General features: G+C 42.8%; 1 protein-coding gene across 12 annotated transcripts in view; it reads left to right on the forward strand.

Annotated features, from left to right (window-relative positions):
• SRRM1 (serine and arginine repetitive matrix 1) overlaps positions 1-11,640 on the forward strand; it is an 18,472-nt gene extending 6,832 nt beyond the window's left edge. For 5 of the 12 annotated variants that reach the window (XM_069803141.1, XM_069803150.1, XM_069803151.1 and 2 more), the window contains 14 exons: positions 191-303; positions 743-943; positions 1,376-1,579; positions 2,142-2,261; positions 3,805-4,076; positions 4,221-4,301; positions 4,648-4,734; positions 5,403-5,547; positions 5,808-5,849; positions 7,698-7,802; positions 8,126-8,587; positions 9,500-9,686; positions 10,244-10,438; positions 10,656-11,640. In XM_069803141.1, coding sequence (XP_069659242.1) covers positions 191-303; positions 743-943; positions 1,376-1,579; positions 2,142-2,261; positions 3,805-4,076; positions 4,221-4,301; positions 4,648-4,734; positions 5,403-5,547; positions 5,808-5,849; positions 7,698-7,802; positions 8,126-8,587; positions 9,500-9,686; positions 10,244-10,438; positions 10,656-10,760 — 2,319 coding nt within the window. In that variant the 3' untranslated portion in view covers positions 10,761-11,640. The remainder of the gene's footprint in view (positions 1-190; positions 304-742; positions 944-1,375; positions 1,580-2,141; positions 2,262-3,804; positions 4,077-4,220; positions 4,302-4,647; positions 4,735-5,402; positions 5,548-5,807; positions 5,850-7,697; positions 7,803-8,125; positions 8,588-9,499; positions 9,687-10,243; positions 10,439-10,655) is intronic. The other 7 variants (XM_069803142.1, XM_069803143.1, XM_069803146.1 and 4 more) reach the window with 7 other exon arrangements.
• The last annotated feature ends 12,319 nt before the right edge of the window (positions 11,641-23,959 follow it).

Raw genomic sequence — 23,959 nt, forward strand, 5'->3', positions numbered from 1 at the left:
GCACTGGGCAGAATTGGTGGCTGTACAACTATTGGTATTTCAGTAGACACTTTGTGTTCAGCAGAACTCTTCTGTCTGGGCAAGGTATTTTAGTCCTGCAGCAGTATACTTTGTTGTTGTTGTTTGACATACATATTTGATAAGGTCTTTATGATGCCTCTGAGTTAAGTGGAGATATTTGGTTGCATAGATAGAGCAAGAGAAACTGGCTTCTATGAAGAAACAAGATGAAGACAAGGAGAAGAGAGATAAGGAAGACAAAGACAACAGAGAAAAAAGAGACAGATCCAGGAGTCCAAGAAGGTAATGAAAGCGCACAGACAATGTATCAATAATAGTCTAGAACAGAGTGAAGAAAAGTATGGCAGAGAAAAATTAATTGAACTTTGGAAATACTCCCCTTAGCTATTTTAGCAGGCTAGTTTGACTTACTACTGAACAGTAATTACGTAAACTAGAGCAACTGTGACCTAGGTATTGTTTATGCTAGGAACTGTTTTTAGTGGTTTTTCTGTTCCAGGCTTTGTTGGTTTGGGGTTTTTTTTTTCTGTTTGACATCTTAATTTGGCTGCCCATGACTAGCAGAAAATATAAAGTGGTCCTACACGTGTTTTAACTGCTGTAAACAGTACTGAGAGTCTACGTGATGCATAAGAGCTTTTAGCTGCTGAGTATCCAAGTTTTATTATCCTATACATTGTTTCATTATGTTATGCTATTAAATGGCATTACTTTTTCCTAGACGCAAATCTAGGTCTCCTTCCCCTCGAAGGAGGTCGTCGCCTGTCAGAAGAGAGCGGAAACGCAGCCATTCTCGCTCCCCTCATCACAGAACCAAGAGCCGTAGTGCTACTCCTGCACCAGAAAAGAAAGAGGCAACTCCTGAGCCAGAACCCTCTGTGAAACCAAAGGAGACTGTTGTTCAAGAGGCAACTTCAAACAGGTACGTGTGATAACTGTGTGTGTAGAACTATATATTACCTTTTAAAAAATGGAAATTACCTTAAAACCTGTTCAGAGCTTGACTTGGGGAAATGCCTTCAGTAAGATTTCTTTTTTTCTGTGTAGAATTCTAAAGGCAGTGTGCTTAGCTGCCACTGTGGTTTCATTGTTCTGGTCATTTTTTCCACTTCTGACAATGTCATCTTGTTTTCTAGCAAGTTGACACATAGCCTGTATATTACTCTTTCTCCTCTTTGAATCATTGTACCACGTTTTAATTCTTGTCACAGTTTTGGAGTGGGATGTCTAACATCTTGTCAGAGGATGGGCAGGAGAATGTTCATAGTAGGGGAATATTGTGGCAGCTTCTAAAATGTTACTCCAGGGCCTATGGTTTGTATGTGCTTATAAATTAAGTCTTTATTTTTAACAGTGATATCCCAAAAGCTCCTAAACCTGAACCTCCCGTACCGGAGACGAAGGAAACTTCACCAGAACGTAATTCAAAGAAGGAGAGAGAGAAAGAAAAAGAGAAGACTCGTCAAAGATCCCCAACTCGGTCCAAGTCAAGGTCAAGATCTCGGTCACGCTCTCCATCTCATTCTCGACCAAGAAGGCGTCATAGATCACGGTCAAGGTAGGACTTCAGTTTATCTTGATCATGAAGGTTGAGAACTGAATATTTTCTTCTGAAGGTGCCACTTAATGTAATGTTCTCAGTTAAAGCAGTAATGTTTTTAGAGATGTTGAGCTATGAATGTTTTAGGCCAAGTGAGAAAGATGCATTCAATGGATAAACAAGTTTGGGAGTTGTTTTCTTCCTATCAGTTCATGAGAAGATGCTCACAGTGACTGATACTCACTGGAGAAGGAATGGGGTACTTAATGCTGAGTACGGCACTTTTTAAATAGTGGGAATTGTGTAGCCTTCTTTTAGGAGATAGGTTTGATGCTGAAGATGCTGTAAATTACTTTTTTTTTTTCCTTTTTTGGGGTTATTTTACTACTTAGTGGAAAGGCGTTGGTAAACTTTAAAGCACTGATTGCGTCTGAATGTACATTTTGCATCATAATCTAAATGCTACTTTAATGTGATGCACTTGGAGAAAAGGAACTTTACGCTCAGTGCCCTGAGGATAAATTTCCTCAAATCTGAAAATTAGATAGTTGCTTTTCATTTGAATTTTTGATTATGACAGGTCTTACTCCCCTAGAAGGAGACCAAGCCCAAGACGACGACCATCTCCAAGGAGAAGGAGCCCTCCAAGGCGAATGCCTCCCCCACCCAGACACAGAAGAAGCAGATCCCCTGTGAGGCGGTAAGATTCCCTTTTTTGAGACAACTGAAATGTTAAACTTCAAAAGTTGAAGGGAACATTAGTTGTGAGGAATGAGTGTTATCAAAATTACCTTGTTCATCTTACCTTACTACTGTCAGGTATATGATTTGAGTGACGTAAAAACTGCAGTGTCATATTTCATAAGTGTGTTGTGGGGGAACATAATAGTAGCTGTGAAATGATTTCTTTTGAGTTGAAATAGTGGTGAGAATTCCACCTTTATGAAAAGTGGCAATTTCAGAACTGTAACTTCTTCAAATGGCTCTGGATAGCTCCCAGCATAGATTGACATGACATCTTTTAGGACTTTTTTGCTTAAGTCTTAATACTTTTTTTTTTTCCTGCCTGGGGAAAAAATTAGAACAAGTAACTGGATTTTACTTGTTGGGAGCTTTTAAACTATGACTTAGATTTCTATCACATAAAATTAAAATAAAAATTAAATTTTGACTTGAAATGTGTTTCTTTTTCATGTTCTTTTACTTAAAAAAAAAAAAAAAAATCTTCAAGGTCTGCTCTCCAGTGTCGGAGGTTACATTTTTGACAGCATAAGCAATTGTTCTAGTAGCAAAGCTCTGAGTTGCCTTGCAAAAAAAATTATGTACTTAGGGCAATGTCAAAACAGACATTTGTCTTTGTAGGAAGAGAATAGATTCCTATCCTTTTCATAGGAAGAGAATTAAAGTGATGCTTCCTGTGTACAGCAGTTCTTTTTTAGGAAGGAACAGTTCTTCCTTTTTATGACAAGGTGATGACTATTCTTTTTTTTTTTTCCTGAGTTTGCAAAGATGTTCATTTCACACAGTTACTGGGAAAACTGTGAAAAGTATCAAACATGTATGGTGCAAGATGTACAAGAGCTCCCTTTCAGCAAATGTTTATCTCACTCAAGGTAGGGTTTCTTTTTTCCAGGTTCTCAGGAATTCTGCAGCCAAAGGTGGATTCTGCAGGTACACAATTGCAACAGAACTTGCCACAAATTTTGCCGCAGAATTCTAGAGGCCCTACCTTTTTAAAATTACGAAGTAAAGATGAAAGACTAAAACATAAGAATGGATAGATTGATTCTGAATTGTTAAGTTGTTCTGTGAAATTTTTACCTCCTGGTATAAAAAGTTTTTAGTGTACTTGCACACTAAACTCTTAAACAGATCTGTTCTGAAGATCATTAAATCACATGTGCTAACACAGAGAATTCTCTTAACCATCCAAAAGTTAGAGAGCCCAACAAAACTAATTGCTCCCAGGAGAAAAGCTTAGTTGTAGTCTGTAGATTGACAGAAAGCAAGCAAAGGTAACACTAACAATTTTTTGCTCACTATGTAGTTTAAAAATAACTGTGGAAGATTGGTTGTTATTCCTCTTTTCTACAAACCAAGTGTTGAAGGCTGTCCACCATGTTTTGGAAGTGCTGTTGTATGTGGCTCTATATATGTGCTTGCAAACAAATGCGATTCTGTGTTCATGCTCAAACGCTTCTTAAACTGGCTAGTCAGAATCTAATGTCATATTTGATTTACAGGAGAAGACGGTCATCAGCATCCTTATCTGGCAGTAGCTCTTCCTCCTCCTCCTCACGTTCCCGATCACCACCAAAGAAACCACCTAAAAGAACTGTATCCAGTCCTCCTCGTAAAACGCGTAGGCTCTCTCCTTCTGCAAGCCCTCCTAGGCGGAGGCACAGGCCATCCCCACCAGCAAGTCCACCTCCAAAACCACGCAGGTCTCCAACACCCCAGCAGTCGAATCGTGCAAGAAAAAGCCGTGGCTCTGTTTCTCCTAGCAGAACATCAGGTAATGAAATACAAATTTGTATTCCAGCGGGTTTATCATTTTGTGCTTTTGTTTTCTCAAAGATGGTGTTTACAGTTTGTATGAGCAGAAAAGCATGCAAGAATGTAATGAATTGCACCTGAGTTATTTGACTTTGTCTTTTAGCACCCAAACATAAGAGTACTGAAAAAAGAGAATCTCCTTCGCCAGCACCAAAACCAAGGAAAGCAGAACTGTCTGAATCGGGTATGGCTCTCACTTTTCAACACTGGTTTTGGGTGGGGTTTTTAATCAAAGATGCCTGGCGATAAAAGGCAGTGGTGAAGTGCTGAACCCTCTTGATAGACTGGCATTGAAAGCAAGAGTTTTCAGAAGTATAAAAATGATCACTCGTACTGCCTCAAATATTTCTATCCAAGCTTTCTTGGAGAAGAGCTCAGCTAAAGTCTATTCCAGCCTCAATGTTATCTTAAGATTTGGGTGGGGGGGAAGCATGCTTGATAATCTACTGTAATATGACTTTGCTTCTGCCTGAATAAGGTGAATTTGTATCTTTGGTTTAAATATTCTGTCCATGTATGTACCTTTTCAGAAGAAGATAAAGGAGGTAAAATGGCTGCAGCAGACTCTGTTCAACAGAGGCGTCAGTACAGAAGGCAAAATCAACAGTCCTCATCTGGTATGGATGACATAGATTTCCTAAAACTGGACTGTAGTTTACTTTTGCAGGAAGTAGTTAATATTAAGTTCAAATACTGATTACAATTATTTGCTGTGTGCACTGCAATGCTATTTTAGGCTTAATTATAGATTTACCCCTCATAATGAAGTCGCTTCAATTATTGCTCATGAAGAATGAAGTATGACTTTTAAAGGTTATGCTATATCTCTTATTAATGGGTTCGCATCTTTAACAGTTAAACTTTTAAACTCTTACCATCACACACAAAAATATTGTTTGCTATAGATTACTTAATCTGTTGTCGCAGTAGGTTATTTTGTACTATTTTGGACTCTTGCATGCTTGAGATCAGTAAATTAACCTGAGCCTGGTATAGGTTTTTGTCCACTTAATGGTTCTATAAGTAACTGCAGTTCACCTTTTAAATTACCTGTCTATTCAAATTTTATGTGGGTAGTTAGGTTGCTGCAAATATTTTTACCCAGCTCTGATGGATTTATTTATCACTTCAATTAACATTTTTAGTTGAACTGCTTTTAAATAGAAGCTTCTTATTTTGCAGAAGAGGACGTTGGTAGTTTAAACTGCAGTATAAGCCTTTCGCTAACTGTGTTAACAGTATCATGAGAATCATTTTCCGGAGAGTGATTCTTCTACATTTATAGATTCTGGTTCTTCATCTTCATCTGAAGAAGAAAGACCTAAGAGATCCAACGTGAAGAATGGGGAAGTTGGTAGACGCCGACGCCATTCACATTCGCGCAGTCCATCACCGTCTCCACGAAAAAGACAGAAGGAATCCTCCCCTCGGTAATTTCTTCTTAAGTTGAATGTAACTGATGTCTTTTTTCCTAACTATTTAGTTAATGTTGTTTATCTGCTATGCAACTGTCAGCAAATACGTAATAGAATTAAGTCATGTCCAGTTTGCCCAATCTTGTTTCAAGATTGCATTCTGTTATGCTCATTTGGTAATAATTACTCTGAACTTTATTTGAATATGTTAATTTTTGCCTCAAATGTATGGCAGATAGATTTGCTTTGTTTTGTTTTTCCTCCACTGCTATCAGGATGCAGATGGAAAAGAGGTGGCAATCACCAGTGATGAAAAGGTTGGTTAGAAATTAATGTGTTAAGTAGGATTTACATATAGAAAATCATTTAGACAGGCTCTCATTTATTTTGTCATAGATAAGTACTTGCCGTCCTTTGTCCTTTGGACTTGCACACTCAAAGTAATAAGGTGAGGGAAGTTCAGACTGATGTGTTCCTTAATGTGTTGGATCTGGGACCATTTCACTGGCAAAAAAAAAAAAGTGGGGGGGAACACGTGCTCAGTCTCCTTCATTGCTCACTGCTTGTTAATTCACATAAGCTTGTAACAGCTAATAATATGTTGTTAGCATCTTACTGATGCCTGAAAACAACTGAATGCTTGTATTCTTTGGGGGTTTTCTTATTCCACGTACACAGATTTGAAAGACAGGTGAGCATTACTTTGTATTCTTGCTGCCATTGATGTTCTGGCTAAAACCCTCCCATACAGTTGCAACAAGTGATCAAGAGCTTGATGTTCTGGGTCACAGATAATTGGAATTTTCAAAAGTCTCATTCCTCAATTCATTAGATATTTCAACTACTAGTAGTGGACTAGTAGTGAACACCTACTTTATTTTCTCTTTTCTTATGTGGGTGGTATTGTTAACATTTTTATTTGTGAAATTGTTTGCTCTCTGTTGATCTTAGAACATAGCAAGGTGCAGGAAGTGGGGTGCTTGATGGGTTTATTAATCTGATATAATGACCCTTGTGAGCAATCTGTAATTACGACCCAGCTAGAATGTAGTCGCAGCATACATAATGATGTATGAGATTAAGCATGACTACTTCTACAAATGTAGACCACTCTAATTATGGATCTTGTCAAACAATTCTGTGTGAACCAGATTGGAATTCAAAGATCTTTATCTGTTTTGCAACAAACTAAATTCACCTACTGCCCATTGCGTAAATACATGTTTAATTAGGACAGCCATAACATTTGAAGACTGGTATTTTTTGCATCGTAAAAGAACGTTGTCTTTTGGAGCAAACTCTTATCTATAAAACGTGTAACTCGTTGCCTTGGAGAGCAGCAGCCAGTGTATTTGAAATCGAATCTCAATTTATGTAGATGAGCTTCTTTGCTTTTTAATTACTCTCATTTTTTTCCTTTATCCAGTCTCTAGGAAAGTATGCGTTTGATTAAAATATCCCCTTCCAGAAATCTGTTGTAAACCTTGCAGAGCAGAAAATGGCTCATTTTGTGAATGATGTTAATCCAGATAGCTGCAGTTCAGCAACAACTCTGATTTTTTCTCTGCATTTCAAGAAATAAGTAGTTTTGGATTTCAGATCTGTAGATAAAAGCTGTTTTCAAGAGTACAGTTTCACACTGTTTAATCTGATCCAACTTCAGACTGCTGCTGAATGCAGTTTTGGTCTGTCTGACACAGATGGGCATTCTCAGTTCCTCCCTTGTGTTGGATGTAGCAATCGTGTCTCTGCATGACGACAAAGAGGTGTTTTTGTTGGATTGGTCTCCTGGTGGATCAGTAAGCTGGTCTGACTCATTAGATGATCACTAGATTCAGTGCAAGGGAAATGGCAGAATGAGCTTTCAGGAGAAGAAAATGGGAGAGAGTTGGTCTTCCTCTTCAGCTACAAGATGCGAATAGACCAGGTTAAGCAGAATGTGAAATTGTCTCAGGAATGCTGTAGTGGGCTCTGAAAATTACAGTAAAATTATGTGTTGTCTCACACTCATTAGAAAGACAAATATATCTTTTTCCATCTTCTAATAGAATTTCATTTTGAAGTGCATGAACAATATAATTTTGTATAGTAAAAGCGGAAGAACAAAAAATAATAATCTCGTGGCTCAATTGCAACTTTTCTGAGAAACCTCTTTATCTCTTTAGTAGGAGGAGGAGAAGTCCATCGCCCCCACCAGCCAGGCGGCGACGGTCTCCTTCACCTGCCCCTCCTCCTAGGCGGCGGCGGTCACCTTCATTACCTCGTCGAAGGTAGTGTATTGCATTTTTGTCATGAAGTGGTTGCTTTTGGTTTGTTGACTTACAACTATGACATTTAAAAAGAACTGCCGTGATACCAGTTCCTTGATTCACGTGAGGGGAGTGTAATTTTGCTAGTGAGATTGTGAGTGGCCTGGATATCATTTGTATCAAATACAGAATAACACCCGTTAAGCTGTTTTTCAAAATGTTTGGTATTAAATGAAGCTTTAAAGAATTTTTAGAGTTCTTTTTCCCCTCTTTGGGTGGATTGCAAGACACTTGTAACTAATTCACATGCCTATGTGGCACCCGAACATTTGTTTTCTTTGTAGGTCTCCATCACCACCCCCGCGCAGACGCTCACCTTCTCCGCGGAGATACTCTCCACCGATACAGAGACGATATTCTCCTTCTCCACCACCTAAGAGAAGAACGGCTTCTCCGCCTCCCCCGCCTAAACGAAGGGCATCACCTTCTCCACAGTCGAAACGCAGAGTCTCCCATTCACCACCACCAAAACAAAGGAGCTCGCCAACTGCTAAAAGGCGTTCACCTTCGATATCTTCCAAGCACAGGAAGGGATCTCCTCCCAGTAGGTCCAATCGGGAAACACGTTCTCCACCACAAAACAAAAGGCATTCACCTTCGCCACGGCCTAGAGCTTCTCATACCTCTGCAAGCCCACCACCACCACGAAGGGGAGCTTCGGCTTCACCCCAGAGAAGACAGTCTCCATCTCCAAGCACTAGACCCATCAGGAGGGTGTCAAGAACGCCAGAACCTAAGAAGACAAAGTAAAAAAATTTGTCTTTGGTGGTAGTTTTGTGAGGGGTTTTTTGTTTGTTTTGTTTTAATGCAGTGGGAATAGCTAGGGAATCGCATTAAAATGGCTCTCATATCTCTTGAGATTGCTCAAGTCTTGGCAGCTTTGTTCAGCTTCCACCGTCACAACATTGATTTTCAGAAGTTTATTGGATTGGAAGCATCTGTTAAAATAAAGTACAACACGGGGAGAAGCATTAAAGAGGCTTTATGTAGAGTTTGAGACGGTCTTTTAATAGCACAACAAAGCACTGGGACTGAGCAGGTGAAAACAAGTTTGAGAGAAATCAAGCTTGAGAGAAATCTTGTTGCTAGCTTTGTTTAAAGAAAAATGAACTTTCTCTTACTTTAAAGCTAACTGCAGAAGGAAATCAACACTTCTCATTAGCTCATAAATCATTTCATAAGTGGTCATCCAAGAGAAAAAAAAATTTAGAATTTTAGCAGTTTTCTTTAGTTGACACTGCTTTTGTGAGCAGATAGACAAAAGTATGGTGCTGGCTTGTTCTTTCAGAAAGAATGCAGCTGAATGTAATTTCTTGCACTTTCTTCATTGGATGATAAAATAATAGCATTGCTATTCTCTTGACTTTTAATGTGGTTATAAATTAGTCATATCAGAAGAAAGGGAGCAATCATTTCTGAACAACAGTAGCAGTATTGTTTAACAAGCTATCAAGTTGCAATATCCTTTTGCATTATGGATGCACAGTGGTATTAGATTGTTTTGCCTTTTGTAACACATGCCAGCAAAGTAACTAATCATTCTTTAAGTGGCAGCTTAACCGAGTTATAAGCACATAAGTTCATTTGGCTTGTTTGTTAATTTTTACTTTCTTGTTCTGTTTCTTAAATCTCTCAATTGTGGCTCTTCTATTTTTAAGGGCTTCCACACCAAGTCCACGATCTGCGAGACGGGTGTCTTCATCACGGTCTGCATCAGGGTCACCTGAGCCAGCACCGAAAAAGCATCAAGGACCTCCATCTCCTACTCGGTCTCGTTCTCCTTCTGCAAACTGGTCACCTGCAAAAAAGGCTAAAAGCCCAACTCAGAGCCCATCACCTGCAAGGGTATTTGTTTACTAATAAAAGCAATAGTGTTTTGGGTTATATGGCAAGTTATTTTCATGAAGACTTACCTGATGAACTAAGTGAGGTGGTCTTATTTATGTTTAGTAGTCTTACGTGCAAACTCGGACTATTCCTAATAGGAAGAGAACGGATTGTTAGGCATCCTTATCTGTTCTCCTGAGGTATTTCCTAGGGACACTTCCATTCTCTGCCAGAGGAGTGTTTGAGGGAGTTAGACTCCACCTGCAGTATTAACCTTTATAAAGAGGCTTGTCTGTCATTGCTATGACCAGCATATCAAGTTTGCATGGTGTTATGTTCTGTTTTAAATAGACACAGCACAGTCGTGCATTACAATGTCTGTCTCCTAGGATTGCTTCTCTCACTTGATTGGGAATGTTGTGACTTTCCCCCAGTTCTGAAGAAGGTGTAGAGTTTACCGAGTTTCAGATGTTGCTCAGTCCATTCACATTTCCCAGAATGGTTGTGGGCTTGTTAAAACAACATTTTGAAGCCTTAGGGATGAGTCGTAATATCTATTGAATTGTTTGTTACAGAATTCAGATCAAGAAGGGGGTGGAAAGAAGAAGAAGAAAAAGAAGGATAAGAAGCATAAAAAGGATAAAAAGCACAAGAAACACAAAAAACATAAGAAGGAGAAGGCTGCGGCGGCTGCAGCAGCTGCTGCTGTGGCTGCAGCAGATACCACATCAGTACAGGAAGACCAGGAAGCAGAGACAGAACCCAAAAAGGTAGGAATTTGGTACCTGTGCTTTACTGTTTAAGAGTCCAATATAAGAAAATAAACGGAGGTGAATGTACACCGTACTCTTGATGTTCTAAACGGCAGTCATACTTAAGACATGCAACTTAGTGTCTCATGATTTTACTTGACAATTTGCAATATTGGGAGGGCTGGATCCTGGCTTAGTTTCAGTGTTTGAAGAAATGCTTTATCTTTGTTCGAAGGAGACAGAAAGTGAACCAGAAGACAACCTTGATGATCTAGAAAAACACCTGCGAGAGAAGGCACTGAGGTCAATGAGGAAGGCGCAAGTGTCACCACCATCCTAGGCTGAATCCTTTGATATAATGTACATTTTATTTGGTTTGTACTCAGAATTCAATTTCAAATTGCTAAATGTGTTTGAGCTTTAGAATATAACATTTGTTGTAATAATTGCTAGGTTGAGGTTCACCATGTACAAAGGGCATGGATTTACATTACAAAAGGTGTCCACAGTGTACTAGTGACATTCTTTCATTGACAGTCAACATAATTTCATTTAGAGTGAGACTTTTTTAGAAGCAGTAGGAATTTGTTTCGAAGGTTTTAAACATGACCGTCAATTCCCTAGTTTCTTTGAAATTCAACAAAGCCTTTAGCATAATTTGTGAGGGTCTCATTTGACTTCTTTTGTATCCACTTACATTACGCTACTAACCTTTGTGGTTTGTAAGCTTGCCCAGAAGAAAAACCACTGCAGAATTACCAAGGAAGTACATATATTTTAATGCTTTCTACTGTTGCCTGTATAGTCTCCATTAAAGCGAATCAAGAATAGCAATTTAGAATGGTACATAAATGAAAGCATGTTGTTTACCAGGACACTGTGGGTTTATATTGATGTAACATGTTGATTTGGAACACTGGAATTTCATTTGTATTTTTATGTTCTTTTTTTAAAGGGCAGTTTCCATGATCAGCAGTCCCAGAAAAAATTCCTTCAGTTACATAAATTTTGTTTGTGAGATGTCGTTGCCCCATTCATAAATCTTGTCTTGTTACGGTTCTTCTGAATGGTATAAGCAACTTTCAGAGATGTGGTCTTTGAAAGTGTGAGGAACCTGAACTTTGGATATTGTCATGTTTTCACTGTTTTTTGTTTTTGTTTTTTTAACTAAAGCTATATAAAGCTTGTGGATTAAACAAAAATAAATTTCTAAATTTAAACAGATGTTGGCTATTTTTATATGAACATTTACATTTGCTAATCAGCTTTCTTTTGTACAGGGTTAATGAATACACAGATATGGAAAAGTATTTGATCCAGTATGCTGGCTTCTGAAAAATTGGGGCTTTTGTTTTTAACTGTCCTGGGGTAGCAGAAATAGCCCTTTGTTAATTCAGTGATGCTCCTGTTGTGTCTGGATTGGTGTTCTTGCAAAGCAAGAGTGAAACAGTCTACCTGGTCAGCACTCTGTTAGGATGGATAAGCTTAAAACAAACAAACAAAATATTTGCTGGTGAAAATTGCTTGTCATAGCAAGTAAAATGTTTCAAGGTCCTGCAAAAAATTAATGGCAGGTTTGCATTAACTTAGTTACAAGCTTTAGTCATGTAAACACTGGTTTGAATGCTCATCTAAAGAATCCTGGTGGCTCGCTGCCTTTTTCATAATCATATTTGAAACTTGCTGGATTGCTACTGTTGAATTTTTTTAAAAATTCAAGCTCTGTTTTTGAAATCAAGTCAATTCTGAAGTCTAAGGTTCCTCTGGAAAGAGGAATGGAACGTGCTTTTGAAAATTTTTGTCCTGCATCTGAAGTAGATGTGATGTGCACAATTAAGTGTAGATATTTGATTAGTCTTTTTACTTGGCATCGTGTAGGGTTTTAAAATAAAACAGGTATTATGTAGATACTGGATGGAAGGGGATATCTTTAAAGTAGCTTCCTTCTGCACTTCCTTATATGCTGAATCTTTTGTTTCTTAGCATAAGTATACATTGTATGCTAAAGTGCTTGTAAACTTAGTTCAACAACACTTGAATGTTGAGTATCATCTGTTATTAAATGTGTATAATAAATTCCAAGAACTTTCTGGACAAACACATTTTATAAAGTACATCTGAGTGAATTCGGTACTTATGAAACTACAGAACCTAACAACGTATTGTGCTAATCTCGTTGCCTTGTTTTTGGGGTTTTTTTTTTGTTCCTGCAATGTTCCTTGGCAGCACAAGCGATTCTGAAATTCAGTCTTAGAAGACCATACATGTGCAGTCCTGACAAGGAGTTAATGCCTCGTTCTTTATAATAGGAATCTTACTTCCATCTGGGTTTTGTGACCTCTGTGTGCCTTTTAATCTTAGGACTAATAGAAGTTCTTTAAATATATTAAATACCTGAGTCACTGACTGCTTATCTTCCCTTATACCTATTTTTCATCTCCTGCCTGTAGGACTGCACTTTGATAAAGGACTTCACTGTTGATTTGGACAAGTCATGAAGGAAGGCCAGACCTTCCCAAGGTGGTCAGGTGTTTCCCTACCCTTTTTTTCTCCTTTGGAGTTTCTGTTGTTACGTGCTCCCTCCTGGTTTTTTTTTTCTTTTTTTTTTTCCCTAAACATCTAGCCATAAAGAATGGTTTAATTTTAAAAAGAGCAATTAAATATGCTGGTTTAGAAGAATATAACTTCTAAATTGTGTTTAGTTTAATATTTTAATTCCTTCTGACTTAGCCTTTCATTCAAATAGTAGCATAGCATTTAAATACCAGTCAAGTGATAGCAAGCCTTCTCTTGTCTTCTCATGAGCTGTTACACTGTTCTTGCTGCTCTAAATTGTGTTGCATAGATACTTTTTAGTACAAAATCACTCTGCTGGGACGATAACCTTTAGCATTTGTGTCTGTACTGTGAAACTCTGTCCTGGTGAACTGTTGACTTACATCATTGAATTCCTCTCCTGATCCTCTGTAATTGAGATCCCATCATCCAAACCCAAACTTGTCTGATCTGTTCACCACTCGATCTTCTTGGTTAACCGCTTATCTCTGTTTCTCAATCCTTTTATTTGTAGTCGTGCTGCTGTAGTTCAGAAAGTAACCACGTCGGATGCCTTGTGCAACACGGCAGAACCTCTGGTGCATGAATCTCGCTCGCTTTTCTTACTCTGAATCTGCTAATGCTGTATGCTTGTGTGTTAATCAAGGCTACCTTCCTGAAATGACAGATACATGGGTTTTGATGAGTGACTTGCTGGAATAACTATATCTTAACTGTGCAAAAAAAAATTTTAATAAATTCAAGTTTAAGTGGACTGTATAATTTACATGAAAATGAGTCCACAGGAGTGAACGTAAGGATGAAGTGAGTCACTGGCAGGTCAGTATCTGCGGTTCATAATAAAGATGTATTTGTTATGTCAACAGATGGGACAACAGCAGGTGTATGGCAATAGTTTGAAGTTTATAGAAACTCAGTGCTGGATTATTAAATTTTTCCACTTGTGTGACTTTGGAAATTTGCCTAGGGAGTTCTGTGTGGACCGGCTTCCTGAGCTTCACCACTGCAGTTTCACGCTCTGAAATGAATTTATGAATTGCCTTAATGTTCAGGACAAAGACTGTTCTGCTGGTTTGAGAAGTGTCTAGTACTCCCTGAAAGCAGATGTAATCTGAATGATAAATAACAGCACTAAGGCAGAGTTCTGTGCTCAGAGCTGTAACTGTAAAACTTTGCACATTAAAGCTCATACGTGCTCAGCTCCATGTCTGACACAGTTAATCTAAGCAGAGGCCCAGACCTGGAGGACAGGCTAGTGCAGGCTGTGATGGGAGGTGCATCAACTTGGAGGAGGAACAGCTTAAACATCACGTGCATTTTTGCACTCTTGACTTCATTCCTCAAACACCAAACCTACTACTACGTGTGTTTTGGTATAAAAAGTAGTGCTATTGGAAGAGTAGCTTTCAGCAGGGCATTGAACTGTAGTTGGAGATTGAGTTTCATTTCAACTGTTGTATGTGATAACTTACGTTTTAGCATAGGCTTATCTGCTCGCAAAACCTTGAGTTGTCTGCTTAAAGTCTGTTGTTAATGTCATGTAAGTATCCAGCAAGACGGTCACAAGCACTGACAGCGCTCGATTCGCTTCTCAGCCAGAGTCCAAAACTGTAGTAGAGACTTTGGCAGGTGCGGAGAGCTGCTGCTCCTTAGTGTTACCTTCCCCCATGGCTTTCCAGCCTCCTTCACTTTGCTGAATAGTGACTTGGTTTCCCTCTTGTATGATTTTTTTTTTTTTCTCCCCTGTCATATTCACAGAACTTTCCTGTGGAGTTGTTTGTTTTTCTTGATCAGGTCTCAGTCATTGTAATAAATTACTGTGAAAGTAGTCTATCTCTTCAAGGATAATAAAAAGATTATTAAATCTGAGAACAATGGAGTAGGCAGTTGTGTATTTCCAGACTAATCAACGGTTTGACTTTTGGACTTTATTTCAACTCTTCTAGAATGAGTTCAAAGAGGTTGTAACTGCTCGAGTTCATTCAGCTATGGCATGAAGAAGATAGAGATCGTTTCCCGCCCCACTGGCTGGAGGTAGATGATGTCCTGTAACAGTGACTTATCTGAGCTCTTTCTGCCTCGGAAATCAGATAGTCAGCTGCTTAAACTACAGCAAGAACATTGCCTTTCTTGCTGTATTACACTCTTGAATGCATAACATACATAAACTATTTATCTTGTAACCCTGTCTTTGTTTCAAGCTAGATTCTGGTTGAAAGATACTGTTCGACTTATGTTTTCTGTTGTTCGGGTTTAGTTCTGACTTGACTCGGTAGCATTTCCTTTTAGTAAGAGCGAAGCTTAGCTAACATCCATCATGCTTAAAAATCTTATGGTCCACTTGTGATAATTTGTGTTTGCTTCCTCGGTTGCCTGGAGGTAATCAGTGTGCAAATACACGGGCAAGTTCTTTATATGCCCCGTTCTGTGTGTGGATTAATCCTTGGGAAGATGGTTGGGAAGTGTGGGATTTAATTTAATTGATCTTAAAATAGGAGAACAACCAGTACACAGCTGGGCGTGATCAGACTTTGTTCAGAGGGCTGGTCCTCAATTTATCACTGTGGATTTATTATTAACACATTTGGCTGTTTTGCAGGGTTGGGTGAAGGGAGCTAACGCAAGCGGAGAGTTCTGTAGGTAACTCTGACACTGTGTGTGCCGTATAGATCGAGCAGCTGAAGATGCTTATGAGAAGAAGGATTCAGCTTAGGAGATCCATGTGGTTTTTACCTTTAAAGGAAAGTATTTGGGGTTTTTTGCCTTAAATGCAAGCTGTGGTTATTGCAGGGCTATGCCTTTTGGGATATCCTGGAAGAAGCAGAGACAGGAGCTGCTTCCCCTGGCCACGCTCTTTGCCAGGGCAGGATGCATTTGCAAGTGCCTTTCACCAGGTGGGGCTGGGCGCAGGAGGGGAGGACTGCGCAGCGGGAAAAGACCACCTCTATAATGGGATTCTGCCCTTTAAATCTAGATTTTTATTAGAATATTAAATTAGATTTAATCAAAAATTAGATTTTTTTATTAGAATTGCTGTTTAAAGTTGTATCTGTGCAAGTCTAATTTATAGTTACCTATTGAAAAGGTATTCAGTGTAGAAACATTCAGAAAAGGACAGATGGGCACGAAGCCTCGTTGTTAAGTGCAGAATTTGAGTCTGTGGCCCAAACACCCAAAGATTTGGGTGTTGTGGTGGGAGAAAAGTCTTACTAACACTGTAAAATAGTCTTTAAGGTAGGGGTTCTTCTTTACTAAGAGAAAGTTTAATTTCTTCACAATGTGAAAAAGAAATAATGTTGGACTCGCTTGCCCTGTTCACTAAAGCCTCAGCTGTTGATGATCACTAATGAAGAACAGATGCACAGCATGGCAAAGCAGTAAACATTTTCTAAAGAAAAATATATAGGAAAATATACCAAACTTTACCAAAACTGTTCTAAGCTCTGCACGTGTTGAAGGAAGAGGCGTGCTTTGTGCTGTCTTGAACTTGGAAAGAACAGCAAGAAAGTACAAAAAGCAAAATCCCTCGAACGGATTCAATTCCAGGCAGTGAAGAAGCAGCTGCACTGAGCTTGTCCACAAACCTACCAAAGTAACGTGGGAATTGTTCAGTTGCTCAGCTTTTGAAGAGGCAAATGGCTGTTAAAATTATCAGGCATTGCAAAAAAAGCAAAAAAAAATGTTCTCGTGTTTCTTTTGTTTTAATTGACTTTCACCTAAAGGCCATTTGGCAAAATAATGAGTAAAAATTGTTGTTGTAGTAAAAAAAAAAAAAGGATGTATTTAACAAAATCTGAATGCATGTATGTCAACTATGTGTGGTAACAACTTAAAAATGTACAGGGATGGTGTATCCCATTTACAAAAACTAGCTCAAATTTAGAGTCAAGTGACTACAGAAGTGTAAATCACACCCTTAAAGGTATCAATTACCCTCCTTAAGCAAAATGAAACTACAAATGCAAAAATAGTATAAAACTGATTAGTTGAAAAGATGTTTCCTGTCTGCTAATTCAAACCAGGATTAGTGATTTAAATTAATTCAAGCAGGCTAATAAGAAACATTGGTTCTACATCTCCCTTCTGGAGCAAGACAAAGCCAGGAGCTCTCAGCCTCCTGCTAGAGCAGAGCCCGATGTCTCCGTGGCTGGTGCCGTAGGAAATTGGGTGCTGGCTGCTGTTGGAGGTGAGATAGCAGATGAGATGGAGACAGCCCAGTCCATTAGGGTAATTTCTACGTCTGGATTAGCAAAGCTCAACCCTGGCCTGGTGTACAGTGGGCCAGTTAATTAGATTTTTCTATCTGCGCTTCTCATCTGCCTGTATTTCACCACTCTGGGGATGAACCAAAAGCTCTTGCTTAAGGGAGAAGGATCACAGCCAGTTTGTCGCGGAGCTAAAAGTACTACCAGAAAGGAGGTTTGCTGTTTTGTTTTGTTTTTTCTTTTTCCCAGTCTTTCATTTAAAAACATGAGTTGCGATGTGCTTCCGATGAGGTTTGCTGGTGTCTTGTGTAGCTGAGAGGGGGCTGTGCCCGAGCAGCAAACGGGTATTGCGCGGAGCCAGCCCGAGTGTCCCGGGGAGGGGAAGTGCCGTGAAAATTCTTCCTTAGCTGGGAGTGTCGTATTTTATAATGGGACGGGACCGACTCCTGGGGCAGGTGAGCCGGTGTTTGATGCCCTAATTTGGCTGGGTGAAACTGGGATTAGAGGGCACAGTGACTCACGGTCACAACAGCCGCCTTGTGCCATATGTGCCTGTTTGTTGAGGAATGTTTTGCTTCTGTTTTCTGCTGAGATGGTTCTGGATAACCCCAAAAATTGGCACTGCCAGAAAGAGCACGCTGGCTCCCAAGCTGGGACCGGTGTCAGAGCTGGGAGCGCAGCTCCCCGGCGACTCGGGGAGAGGATTTGCCACGGGGGGGATGACTCTGAGTCTTTAGCGCAAGGTGTTTTAGTAGCACATTATCTTTGGAGTTTGTATTGTGGCAGATTCCTCGGGAATGGTGTTTTTTCTCATCCGGGATCATTCCCTTGGGAGTGGCACGGTGAACGCCTGCTGCAGCCGGTGGCGCAGAACTTGACCTCCGGGCCATGAGCAAGGTGGGGGGGGGGACAGGAATAATTTTTAACTCCCACATCTGTTTCCCCAGCCAGGGCATGCTGCAACGGACGATGTAATGAGTTAAACAGCAGAAGGGATGTGGGGGTCCGGCTGCCTCCTTCCTCTCACACAAAGGCAGGATGCAGTTGCCCCTCGAGCAGCGCACGGTAGGTAGCCATCGCTCACGAAATCAATGGTGCCTTTGTGCGCCGCGTCGAGCGCGCAGCTGCGCGCGTTGCGAACAACGGTCATCGCGTGGGAGAAGGGAGATGAGACGGGAGCGAGCAGGAGCCGGCGGCGCGGCCGCGAGGGCTGCGGCACCGGCACCCAACAGCGATACGAGCGTGTGATTCATCCTGTTTGGAGACAGATCTCGCTATTGCGTTAAGGTATTAAATCCGGGTGTAGGAGGTGCTTGCGGAGAAACGGAGAAGAATGTTGTCAAACAGATGCTTGACCGCTCGGGTTGCTCTTTCCAGCTGCGGGAGAGGAGTGGGGCTGGTCCGTGCGTGTGAGCCACATCTGCTAATCCCGGGCAGGGGTGGGCGATCCTCTGAATCCTTCTGTTTTACTTAAAAGAAAACACGGAAAACGGCTATCTTGGGAAAGCAACTCGGGGCGGGGGGAAGAATTGTTCCATTCCTCTGCAAAAGCTTTGTGTTAAATCCAGGGGCAGAGCTGCAGCTTGTGTAAATTGTTGTGGCTATGCTGAAATAAATGGAGTTTTGGCTGCTGACGTCAGCTCGGGGATGGCCCCTGGAGAAAAGTTTCGGCTTATGCAGCCAGGCTCACAAAAGCACGTGTATCACTTATCTGCTTGGCCAGATCTTCCTTTGAGTTTTCTCCCCACCCTTGACCTGTGCCGATGCCGTGTCCTGCTCCGGGCCGTACCCAGGACCACAAACCTCGGCTGCCTTTGTGGCGCCCGTGCCCTGACCCGGCACGTGCGGTGGAAGAAGTGAATGTCCCGGGTGGGACAGGCCATGCCTGGGCTCCCGGCTCTGCTTGGAAAGCTCACGGAAGGGTATTTGCCTGGGGGAGGCAGTGGCTTTTTGTAATTCCTCATTCAGGTTTTAAAAATAATTGGCTATGTGCTTCAAATGAAACTGAAGCCAGCGGAGCGGTTGCAAAAAAATTTCGATCCCTTTTGTGAATAACCCCCACATGCTTCCCCTCTGCAGGAGGGGGAAGGTCCCATTAAAAATTGATAGTCTCTCTGTCAGCTGGATTTTAATTCAGCGAGTGGATCCGACTACTGATGTGAAAAAATTACCTTTGTCACTGCGATGATATTTTTTTAATGAGACAGAAATGGTTTGGTGCCTTTCCAGCTAATTAAAATCTTTGCGAGTCCGCATGCACCGGCACAAGGGGACAAGAAGGGAAAATTACATTAAGTGCATGATTGGCAAAACAAAATTGAGCTCGCTTTTATTTATTTATTTTTAATCTATTACAAGCATGTGAATGAATCCTTCTATTATTTATGCGGGAGGATAAAGAGAGCTTCGGGCGGAGGCAGAATCTGCTTTCAGCTTCAACTCTTCTTTCCAGACGACGAAAGTGGACACCTTGCCGTTATCCAGGACAGAGATAAGTGAAGGCACTTGTGTGAAAAGGGAGTAATTCACGTGTTTTGTGGGAGAGTAGGGCACTACCCAGGAGGAGACCATCTCCATAGGCGCAGGGTTCATGTCAGTGGTCTGTGGGTTCCCCAGGCCACCGCAGGGTAAATCTCACTGCTGAAAAAAAAAAAAAATAAAAGCCTTTCACCCTCCCAAGGGCAATCAGACTATTTCAGCTGGAGCATCCTATGAGCTAAGTCACCCTGGGGTTTCCTTACGGCTCCAGGTCGGCTGACGGGATTGCTCCAGCCATCAGCCCAAGCTGAAAGTGTTGCTCTCCAGCTACAGGGTTTTGCTACATCACTCGCCCAAATTGCGCTGTGCACAGAGCACCTCGTCTCGAGGTTGGCCGCGTTGCCAGGGGGGACTTGGCCCTTCTCCAGCTGCTGCTCCCTTCCCCCCTGCCCTCAGCGCAGCGTTCAGCGCCTTCCACTGCCCGCATGGCAGCGCGGAGAAACTGCAGCAAATGTTCATCTAATTTATTGCTCGCTGTCCTTTTCGGGGTGTTTTTTGCTGGGGGAGGAGGAGGGAGATGAGACTGGTGCTGAGCTGGAGATGCTGACTCACTGTGTGAAGTGAGGCAACTCATGAGATCACTCCTGCCTCAGTTTCCCCGTCAGTACAGTGGGTTTAGCATGCTCTGGTGGCATAATGAAGATTCGTATTGATAAAATGCTCGGTGATGCTCATACCATTAACATCATTTTCCGATGACCAGGACTCTTTTGGCAGTTAAAGAGGCGACTTTGCTGCGGTGAGGCCAAGGAGCAGTACCCGTGAGTACCGTGGCAGGAATACCCCAGGGCTTCGGGATGCATTTACTCATGTAACGCTTTTCCTAAAGCCCGCCGAGGTGCCTAGTGCTGGGGTTCCCCGTGGGCAGATCCCAAACCTGGATAAATTTCAGACTGGGGGGGGGGAAACAGAGGAGAGGAATGAAGCTTTACAGCTGAAGGGATAAGAGCAAGTGGCAAAAGAAATACACTCCTGGCTGTGCCACTCGCCCCAAGAAAAAGCATGCGGCGTGGCCAGGCAGGACAGGCTTGGGCTGGCTGGAGTCGCTGCAGCTCCCGGCCATCGCCGCGGTCCTTTGCAGCTCCCTTTGCCCAGCTTGGCCTTGCTTTGGCACCGGTGCTGTGCTGGCTCCGTCAGGACCTTCCCCGCGCCGCTGTGGCAGGACCGTGGCTCTGAATGCCGCTATTGTGAGCCCTGCGGTCGCCTGGCTCTGCCAGAGAAGGGGCCCTGGCTCCCCAGCTTTTTGAGTAAGCTGTAACGATGCTGTAGGTCAAAAGGCTGCGGTGGGAGATTCCCAGGAGAAGCCAACGATGCCGAGTCCTGTATCCTCTGAGTCCCGGTGCTCCTGCCGCGTGCCCTGCTGTGCTATCCTGCCCCGAAGGTAAACGTCTGCTCTCCAGGTTATAAAAGGTCCAGGTCCCCCCTGTTCCTTCCCGCACCCACTGCAATCCCCACTGCTCTGTTTTGCCGTGGGTGTATTACACCCACCTGCTGTCAACCACAAACCTTTTGATTTTTGTAAAAAAAAAAAAAAAAAAATTAGCATCTATCGCTGGAAGCGAGGCCCCCAAAGGAAGAAAAAAATGCTCTGAAGTCCTTGTCCATATCAACCCCATTTGTCTGCAGTCATTTTTCCCCTGTGCTTTGCCATTGTGCCTGAAAGATTTTTCCAGTGATGCAGCTGGTACAGTGGGAGTGCTGGGGGGGTCTCTGAGCTCTGGGACCCCACTTCTGCCTGTGCTGGACACCAGTTTTGCAGCTGGGTGAGCAGGCGGCTGGATCCTGGCACGGTGCCGCGTGGGTCTCCTCGATATCAGGGAGGAACCGAGGCGGTGTTTGGATGTGCAACCAGCAGCGCCGGTTTATCTTGGCCGATTGCAGGCAGAGATTTGCCTGTGGAGCCGAGGTGGCACCAGCCCTCTCTGCAGCTCCTCCTGCAGTGGCCTCTGGGCTGTGTGTTGCCACCACGGCCCGTCAATGTCCCCGTGGTGGCCGTCCTCGGCTCCCTGCCCAAGCGTTCCCTGGAGATGGAGACATTGAGGATGCAAAAATCAAGGAGCCGAGTTCCCCAGCACCAGCCGTGGTGGCCCCTGCGGTGATGTGCCATGCGTTGGACCTTGGGTGCTGGGACCGAGGACGGGTGAGCTGCCGCTGCCCTGCCTTGGGGTCGGCTTGCTGCTCCAGCTTTCCGAGGCATGTAGGAGCTGAGATGGAGCTGTGCTAACAGCAGGCAAGGAAATAACCCCATGGAGCCTTGTCCTCGGTGGGATGGGACCTCTTTGGAAGTGCCGAGAGTGGGGGGTTAAGTGGAAATCAGTGGGTCTGGATGGAACCAAACCTCGCATAGGTTTGCTGTACTAGAAATAGGGACTTGCCCTGCTGGGCTGAAGCCCGAGCAGTTGTGCACGTTGAATTTTCCCCCAGATTGTGCCCATCGATGCAAAGCAAGGCGTCTTCTGACGTGACGAGTGGATTAGGAGCGTAATGCCAAGGCAGATGGTGTGGCACAGGGTGGATGCAGAGGGGACCTTCCTGTACAGAGCAGGAGGGGTTGCCAAGATGCTCAGGGAGCCCTAAATCTGTCTGCCCCTGGGGTCGGCCCCCTGAAACCGGTCTGGTGTGGCTGGACACATCGTCCCATTCTCCTGGGACAAGGGGTGTGCGAAGAGTGGGATTTCTGCCTGCTGCCAACAGAGGATTTGGGTTTATCGTCTTGAACTGCACATCCCTGCTATTAATGAGCAGCCAGGGTGTCATCTGAATTTAAATGACATCACAGATGCAGCCCTGCTAATTGCTCATTTGCTTACCCGGAGTAAGTGTTAAAGCAGTAAAAGAAACCTGAATCATAGAACCCTCTTGTGCATCTAATTAGGACGGCTGTAGAAAAGCAGCCCGTGTTTTAACCACCTTGTCTGCTGCCGTGCACGGCTCCGTTTCGGTCCCATTTCTCACCTCACTGTGGTGAACAACCGGGGAAGTGATGCAGATCGCCTAGAAATACTGCGATTCATGGCTGGGACAGATGCAAAGGATTTGAAAGGGGGAAAATCTTGGCAGCACTGGTGCTCAGAGAGATGCCATGCGGAGCCTGGGTGGGCTTGGGCAGCCCTTGTGCTGGGCTGTGAGGGAGAGGGATGGCTCCAGCCTTCAAATATCTGCTCCAGCTTTGTGCCTAAACTTTTGGCTCTAAATGGTTCTTATCATAACTTAGTAGGAGCCTGAAGAGTGTCTTATAGCGATTGTTACACAGAAAAACCACTGGGCTAAAGAGGTGATTATTAAAATTGCAAAATCAAATACCCAGTGTTCAGAAATACCAGAATTTCAGCCTGAGCAGGTAGAGTGTGTGCTGCAGATAACCTGCTCTTGTAATGGGAAGATTTGGGAAATCTTTGCTCTGGTTCTGCCCCGCAGGATTGTTGTTCTCCCTGTCTGCAGGGCAAAAGTGGCTTCCATGAGGACCATAGCTGCTTCTGCAAGTTTTTAGGCTGTGACTCGGGAGGTTTACGTTCAGGTCTCCATCCTGCTGTGGGCATATCTGGGCTTTGGGACGTCATTCCCTTGGCACCACTGTGCTGCCTCAGGCTGCAAGGTTTAAAGAAGGTGGAGGAGTTTCTGTCAGTGTTTAGGGAGCTGCCAGCACTATACATGCTGTTGCAATATAAATAATTTTATCAAAAAGATTATTTCTGAGTCCTGGTAAGAACTGTGAGATCTTGGCTTCTTGTCCCGACCACATTTCCTTTTCTTTCTCAAGTCCTTTGAAAAAAAATCTGGCTCCTTCCACTGTGACTCAGATAGGAGGAAATAAAATCCACATTCATCATGTCACCGCTTGAGTCAGATCGGCATTTACGCCATTAGTCCGGAGCAGGTTGGCTCCGTGATGGGTGTTTGCTTTGTTCCCTGTGATGAATGTAATTAATCTTAGATGTGGACTTTGCCCAAAGAACCGCCTGGAAAGCTCGAGGGAATTCGGATGCCTCCTTCGTGGTGCACAGCTTCACTCCATCGACAGGAGCTCCCTCCGTGGAGGAGCGGGGCTAAGCTGGGAGAGGAGCAACCTGCAAGGGACTCACGTTTCTGCAGGTGTAATGTCATGTAAACACTCAGTGACCACGTCTGGTTCTCCCTGCGCATTCTCATCCCATGCCCTGTCACCTCAGGCTTTGGCTGTGATGTATAGCCCTGAAGCAGCCCTTTGCAGGGCTCCGGTAATCCCGCTGTCCCTACATGA

This window comes from Haliaeetus albicilla, chromosome 16, assembly GCF_947461875.1.
Source record: "Haliaeetus albicilla chromosome 16, bHalAlb1.1, whole genome shotgun sequence".
NCBI classification, from domain to species: Eukaryota; Metazoa; Chordata; class Aves; order Accipitriformes; family Accipitridae; genus Haliaeetus; species Haliaeetus albicilla.